Below are 8,576 nucleotides of genomic sequence, written 5' to 3' on the forward strand. Positions count from 1 at the left end.
AACTGTATGACACATATCATTGCTTGCCCCGGGACTGCATATAGAACACAGGAATTTTCATACAGGGCTTCCCTACCTTGAAATTATTTGTTGCTAATTTCTATAAAAAAAAAATATTCCTATTCATTTCAGGTGGATTTATCAGCAGATTTCAAAATATAAATTGCACACATTATTAAATAGCTCTTTTAGATTTTTAGATCAGATGAGGCTGGTGTACTTACTTTGATAACAAAATATATTCCTGAAATTAACATGAGCATTGTATGACGTTCAGTTACACAGCAAAATAGCTCACATATTCAAGTGTATTCATTATCTGACCACCCACTCACTCAGCCACTCAAATAGCTCTTTTAGACCAGATGAGGCTGGTGTACTTACTTTGATAATCATACTATATTCCTAAAATTAACATGAGCATTTTATATAGTCCAGCTACACAGCAAGAGAGCTCACATATCCAAGTGTATTCATTATCTGACCACCCACTCGCCCAGCCTGACTGACAGCTGCAGCTTGTACTGAGCAGTGTGAGATGTCAGCAGCAGCAGGGAGGCGGGGCACTGAGGAGCTGTCAGGTAGGTGGAGATTCTGCAGCAGGGAGGAGGAGCACTTAGAAATTTGTCATCCAGGCTAGGTGGATGAGTTTAAGCTTTTCCAGCTATTCTGACATGGATTTTCAAAGTGAGTACACCAGCCTAGAAGATCTATTTAATCATATATGTGGTTTGTATTTTGAAATCTGTTGGCAGATCCATTTTATTATTAAAAAAATAGTTATCCAGTATAGATGCATTGGTTTAATAATCTTATTTGGGAAGAAATCTTCTAAGTGCCTTGCTTGCACATTTTAGCTATCATCTAGTATTAAGCCTTTTACACCAAGCTATGAATGCTGCATTTCTTAATGCCCATGAATTCATATGGATGCTTTCAGGGGTTGTCTTTTTCTTATGGATCTTCGTAATAATTGATAAAAATATTGGATAGAAAATTCCTTCTCGAACGCTGATGTAGAGATGTATTGCTTCTACTTTGTATAAACCTTTTTTTTTAGTAGAAGCCTTCATGTAATTAATTAGAATATAAAATATAAAAAAAAAGTGTATTGAGGGAGCTTTAAAAAGTTTTGGGTAAAAGTTGTCAGCCAACAGGAGGCGCTGTTCATTAAAAGAGTAGTCCTAAAAATGCAAGTTATCCTCTATCCTGTCATGGTGGTGCACTGCTCTCCAGCAGAGCCGGTGTTCTGTTTTGTATTTTGCGCTGGTGGGCCGGTGGTTTCCAGGCCTCGGTTCCTGCGCTGGTGTTGGGAGGGGCCTCTCTCCAGGCGCCTCATTCCAGGTGATTGCTCAGCTTCATAAGGGAGCAACCTCACCCGGAACACCGCCAGTCATAGTTTTTGCCTGCAGTAAGTACTCTGGCTCCCATTTGTGCTTTGATCTTTTCCTCCTACCCCAAACCTGTTGTTACCCCTGTCCTCCCATGTTCCTGACTCTGACATTGTTCCCCAGCTTCTGACCTCCGGCTTGTACCCTGACCTCGGCTCCGCTTCCCCCCAGTGTAACTTACGTGACTTCCTGGATTCTGACCTCCGTCATGTGCTCTGACCTCGGCTTTGCTTCATCCCTGTGTTCCATACGTGACTTTCTGGCTTCTGACCTCTGGTTTGTTTGACTTCCCCGTCACTAGTTGCATCTGGTGACCCCTAGTGGTAGTTTGTCACATATCCATCAGATATGTGACAAACTAGGGAATAACTAACCAATCACTGGGGTCTGAGAACCAAAGGACCCAGTAATCCTGAGACTGTAGCTCAAGAACCCACAGGGAGGATTAAGTAGAGCCCCATCCTTAATGGACCATGCTTCATACATTGCCATTCGGACTGCTAGAAATAGCCAAGTGCAGAACTAACTTGCAATTTTTTGAAAACCCTTTTAATTTAATATGTTTGATGTTTTTGTACACAGCAACTAACATGCTAATAAATCTGCAGGGGTCGAGGAAAAAATTCAATATAGTATTATACTCTATAATTTCAAAGATCCCCTTTAAATATCTACATGTATAATGAGGTTGTATTTCTTTTTACTTTTAGACATTGATAGTTCTTATAAGGGGTTTACAGACGTCTCCGGGGTTGATGGCACTGCATTACTATCATCGAACAGGCACGTTCCGCCCCATTATCCCACCCCAACCCGACGTAGGCACCGCACAACGTTCAGCCAAGAACAACTGGAACATTTGGAAGCCGCTTTTAGCAAGAACCACTATCCTGATATATACTGTCGAGAGGAATTGGCAAAGATCACCAAGCTGAACGAAGCAAGGATACAGGTGAGAAATGATCAAATTGCAATAATAGTAATAGGAATGAATCAGGAATTGGAGTTCTGTGCATGTGGCTTTATCTACTGTTATTACTATTGTCCGGCACAACGTTCCAGCGCTTCCATGCTATAGGTGTTTATCTATTGTACCTCTGTTTGTCACCATAATCTCCTCTTGAAGTATTGGTTTGTGTGGTTTTTATGTATTTGCACTTTTTTTGGTGCATTTTTCATTAAAATTGTATCTAAACCCGTATGATGACTGCTGGAACTGGCAAGCGTAGAATGAATACTGACAGTGAGCATATTACACGCTATTAGGATTGGGCAACTTACAGTGCTTAATGTTATAATTAAAGGGCTTGTCCAGGTTTGTGATGACAGTCTGCTGTCACTTTATGTTACTGCAGATTTCTGAATCCTCCCAGCATGCGTACTGCACACTGTCATGATTCTACAGTGAGGGGGTCAAGTATGCGATTTGCATACTTATGGACACATTCCGACTAGACATGCTGAACCTCACTCAATAAAACTGAATTTATGGAGGTAGTGCACATCTAGTTGGCACATGACCGCATGTATGCAAATTACAAATTTGCGGTTACATGACCTCCTGTTCTCACCAGATAATCCTGACAGTGTGCAGTGAGGATGAGGATTCAGAAACCTGCAGTCACATAGAGTGATTGTAGACTTTTATCACAAACCTGTACAATCCCTTTGATGCTCCTAACATAAATACAAATGTAGTAAACTTTAATTTTCTGGAAAGCACAACACTTTGTTAACATTTATTACATACTCTTATAAGTTATGGACTGATACATGTGTTCAGGGAACAGAACCAATAACAGCTTAGGAATATGTCATTAGAACCCCCATCAGCACATAAACACATGACCAAAATCACCAGCAGCACAGGAATACATCACCAGAACCACCAGCAGCAAATAAATACATCACCAGATCCACCATTGGTATAAAAATACATCATGAGAACCACCATTATTACAGAAATAAATCACGAGAACAACCATCACTATAGAAATACCTCCCCACAACTACCATCAGTTCAAGAATACATCACCAGAGCCACCATTAGTACATAAATACATAACCAGAACGACCATCAGTACAGGAATACATCAGCAGAACCACCATCCGTGCAGGAATATATCACCAAAACCACCATCCATACAGGAATACATTGCCAAACTACCAACAGTACAGAAATACAGCATCACAACCACCATGAATTTATGAAAAGATCACTCTAACCACCATCAGTATATGAATACATCACAAGAGCCACCATCAATACATGAATACAGAATAAGCTTAGTACAGCAATCAACTGCAATATCAACTCAGCCCCATATACAATTGTATGGCATGAATTTTCTACTCCCGATATGTCCTTAACAATAGTAAGGAGATACTGGGAGTTATTATTGCCAGTCATCATCAGACTGCAGACCATACAATACCACAGGTACCTTACAGGTGACATATTCGCTGATTGTAGTATTTTTTTCTCTTTTTTATTCATCTTGTCCAGAGATCATGATGACTTAGACTTCCACAGCTAGTCTCTGCAGACTTCCATCTTCTCTAGTTTTCTGCAGCACACCCGACATGGTGCCCTTAAAAATAACAGTGTGATTATAATGTTCCTGCATATAAATATCTGTGCTATGCGGTCCTCTGAATAATCACCCCTCACTGTGATCCCTGCACAAAATATGATCCCTACACTTTCAATCTTATGGTGCATGGCTTCCACACTGTCTTTTCCTTGCCATACCAGGCCTTTGCTTCACACTGTCCCCAGTGTTGCCCTTTCTCTGTACTACCCCACATACACACTAGCCAGTTTCTATACTGTGCTTTTGTACACTTTTCTCCCTTCATTTTGTCTCCTCACACTATTCCCTACAATACTGTCTCCTCACATATTTCCACCTCCCTCCCACAGAGTCTCCTCACACATTCCCACCCCACTCCACATACAGTCTCCTCACAAATTACCCACCCACTTCCCATGCTGTTTCCTCACGCATTTACTCCACCACCCTTCATTCCCCATACTGTTTCCTCACCCATTCCCCCTATACACCCAATACTATTTCCTCACCCATCCACCCCTTTCCATTTCTTCACCCATTCTTCCGCACTTCACACTGTCGCCTCAAACTTTTCCTCTCTCCCCTCCCCCACCAATAATTCCATTTCATAAAATTCCTCACTACCATGAATCTTCAGTTTCTTCAGGTCCATTGGCTGGTTGGCAGGACATTGGTTCAAATAATATACAATGTTTATACTTCGTTTTTGGTAATTTATGAGAAAAAAGAGGAATTGATTTTCCCATTGTAGTCCATGGGCCTACTATTTAAGCGGCAAACTGATTTGTTAATCCTGAATCCCTAACTACATATACCGTAACAACAAGGCTCCACTTTGCCATTTCCATGTTGTATAGAATCGGCTTCCAAAAATGAGAATTTTGTTCTCATTTTGCAAAAAATAAAAGAAACACCTGCACCACTGTAAGACTATGTTCATGTTCACACATTGCATTTTTGCAGCATTTTTTGCTGTGCTTTTTATGCAAATTAAGAGCTTATTTTTACAGTACCAGCAAAAGCAATGCGATATCAGAAATCTCATGCACACATTTGTTTTTTTCCCCGACAATTGGAAAACTGCAGCATTTTTTAAACCTGCAGCATATCAATTCTTTCAGAGACTTTGAAATAAGTTTTATAATTTCATCTACTGTCATTTTTTTGTGATTTTCTTAGAAGCAATAGGTCCACTTTAAAGAAGCACTCCCATCAAAGTTTTTATCCTCTTAATATATTGCAATCATCATATTATATGTCACTGTGTACTTACAATTGCTCATTTTGCCTTTCTACCCATTAAATTTTTCTCTTTTCTATGCTCTACATAGAAACACAAAGTCTCTTGTCCCTGCAAGATTCATTCCTATGTTCAACTCCTGACCCAAGTGCTCCATCCTTTTCCTGCCATTAACTTTTACAGTGATGACTTGTGCAGGGAAAAGAGACCTCCTGTTTTCTAGAGTTTGGAAGGAATCAGCTAGTCAGTTTTAGCCACTTTATATCAGGGACCTTATGGAAAATAGAAGAATTAACTGGGTAGAAGGTGAAAACCAGCAATTGTAAATACACAATGCTATATAATATGATGACTGCAATATATTAAGAGGATAAAAAATCTGATGGGAGGGCGTCTTTATGAATGTACATTTACTATATGTCTAATTTAAGTTTCATTTCTGTATATTTCAGGTTTGGTTTCAAAATCGGAGAGCGAAACATCGCAAACATGAAAGAACCAACCAGAAATCTGTGACAGCAAGTGGCATGATTGCTTGTAGTGGCCTCATGCCTGGAGTATGTTCTATGTCCCCAGCGTCCCGACAGTACCAATATCCTCACACACTAAACCACATTCCAAGATTCACATCAATGGCCCCTACAGGTTATCAGCCTACATCATCTGTTGGTCAGTTCATGTGTTCAAGCACACACCCTCATATTCCATCTGCTGCCCCTTCCTCCCGCCAGCATGATGACTGGTATAATTCACTTAGGTCCATCAATTCCCCAAGCAGTGGATTATCATCCTCCATGATAACCTTAGCACCGATGGCCACATTAGATCCACCTTCTCACTGGAGTTAAACGTTGACGAGTTTATGACAAGAACTTGAGTAAATGCTTGATGAATGTACCGCAAAGGCAGAATGCTTCAACTTAGATTCTGATCTTCACTATTTCGAGGCACGGCTAACTGCTTTATTAGAAGTGGGGAGTTACCGGCATTAATTTAGGCTGACGCTCTGCTGGAAATTTTTCATCACGCAACCGCATAACCAAAACCATCAGTGATCAACAGCACTTTGTAGGACTTTTATGGTGGACGCTATGGTGGACCAGCGATTGGGCTGAAGTTTGGAGGACTACTTTTCACAATAGTTGACACTTCTGCTATTGAATATCTCCAAAAATAAAATACTCAATCCATTATATTTAAGATTTAGATCTTAAAGGGAAACTATCATCAGAAAATGACCGATTATTTTAAATCATTTATATTTTTTGGCAATGTTTGATTTATCTTATCACAATTGTTATTAAACAAAAAAAATTCACACTGGCCACTGGGGCTTTTTTAGATCAGCCCTTTCAAGAAAAGTTTTAAGCAAGGCTTCTTATCATAATAGAAGTGACCTCTATACCCAGCTGATAAAACAGGATCCTTCAATCACAATAGGCGATGTTATAGATGACCATGAACTTTGTACACCCTCATTAGATGCTTTAATAAAGGGATGTCAAACTCAAATAGATAGTAGGCCAAAATTAAAAACTTGGACGAAGTCGTAGGTCAACCTAATTGGGGCCCCATATAGTCCTTCATTCAGAATAACAGGCCCCACATAGTCCTCCATGCAGATTAATGGGGACCTAATGGTCCTCAATACAGAAAAATGGGCTCCACATAATTCTCCATACAGAATAATGGGTCCCACATAGCCCTCCATACAGAATAATATGCCCCACATAGTCCTCCATATATAATAATGTGCCATACATAGTCCCCATATAGAATAATGGGCCCAACATAGTCATAAATACAGAATAATGGGATCCACATAGTCATCCATACAGAATAGTGGGCCCTGCATAGTCGTCAATACAAAATAATGGGCCTCACATAGCCCTCCATACAGAATAATGTCCCCACACAGTTCTCGATATAGAATAATGGGCCGTAATAGTCCTCCATATAGAATATAATGTCGTCCATACAGAATAATAGGCCACATTTAGTCCTCCATGCAGAATAATGGACCCGACAGAGCCCTTCATACAGAATAATGGGCCCCACATAGTCCTCCATACAGAATATTGGGCCCCACATAGTCGTTCATACAGAATAATGGGCCCCACATAGTCCTCCATACAGAATATTGGGCCCCACATAGCCCTCCATACAGAATAATGGGCCCCACATAGTCCTCCATACAGAATAATGGTCCTCACATAGCCCTGCATACAGAATAATGGGCCCCACATAGCCCTCCATACAGAATAATGGACCCCACATAGCCCTCCATACAGAATAATGGGCCCCACATAGCCTTCCATACAGAATAATGGGCCCCACATAGCCCTCCATACAGAATAATGGACCCCACATAGTCCTCCATACAGAATAATGGGTCCCACATAGCCCTCCATACAGAATAATGGGCCCCACATAGCCCTCCATACAGAATAATGGGCCCCACATAGCCCTCCATACAGAATAATGGACGCCACATAGCCCTCCATACAGAATAATGGGCCCCACATAGCCTTCCATACAGAATAATGGGCCCCACATAGCCCTCCATACAGAATAATGGACCCCACATAGTCCTCCATACAGAATAATGGGTCCCACATAGCCCTCCATACAGAATAATGGGCCCCACATAGCCCTCCATACAGAATAATGGGCCCCACATAGCCCTCCATACAGAATAATGGGCCCCACATAGCCCTCCATACAGAATAATGGGCCCCACATAGCCCTCCATACAGAATAATGGGCCCCACATAGCCCTCCATACAGAATAATGGGTCCCACATAACCCTCCATACAGAATAATGGACCCCACATAGTCCTCCATACAGAATAATGGGTCCCACATAGCCCTCCATACAGAATAATGGGCCCCACATAGCCCTCCATACAGAATAATGGGCTCCACATAGTCCTCCATACAGAATAATGGGCCCCACATAGTCCTCCATACAGAATAATGGACCCCACATAGCCCTCCATACAGAATAATGGGCTCCACATAGCCCTCCATACAGAATAATGGGCCCCACATAGCCTTCCATACAGAATAATGGCCCCACATAGTCCTCCATACAGAATAATGGGCCCCACATAGCCCTCCATATAGAATAATGGGCTCCACATAGCCCTCCATACAGAATAATGGGCCCCACATAGTCCTCCATACAGAATAATGGGCCCCACATAGTCCTCCATACAGAATAATGGGCCCCACATAGTCCTCCATACAGAATAATGGTCTTCACATAGTCCTCCATACAGAATAATGGGCCCCACATAGTCCTCCATACAGAATAATGGGCCCCACATAGCTCTCCATACAGAATAATGGTCCTCACATAGTCCTCCATA

General features: G+C 41.4%; 1 protein-coding gene across 1 annotated transcript in view; it reads left to right on the forward strand.

The window, feature by feature from the left end:
- Positions 1–6,052, forward strand: part of LOC142294958 (homeobox protein prophet of Pit-1-like) — a 10,301-nt gene extending 4,249 nt beyond the window's left edge. Inside the window, exons 2-3 of the mRNA XM_075338033.1 lie at positions 2,102–2,343; positions 5,657–6,052. Of these exons, the coding sequence (XP_075194148.1) occupies positions 2,102–2,343; positions 5,657–6,052 (638 nt within the window). The remainder of the gene's footprint in view (positions 1–2,101; positions 2,344–5,656) is intronic.
- The last annotated feature ends 2,524 nt before the right edge of the window (positions 6,053–8,576 follow it).

The sequence above is a fragment of the Anomaloglossus baeobatrachus genome, chromosome 3 (genome assembly GCF_048569485.1).
Source record: "Anomaloglossus baeobatrachus isolate aAnoBae1 chromosome 3, aAnoBae1.hap1, whole genome shotgun sequence".
Taxonomy (NCBI): Eukaryota; Metazoa; Chordata; class Amphibia; order Anura; family Aromobatidae; genus Anomaloglossus; species Anomaloglossus baeobatrachus.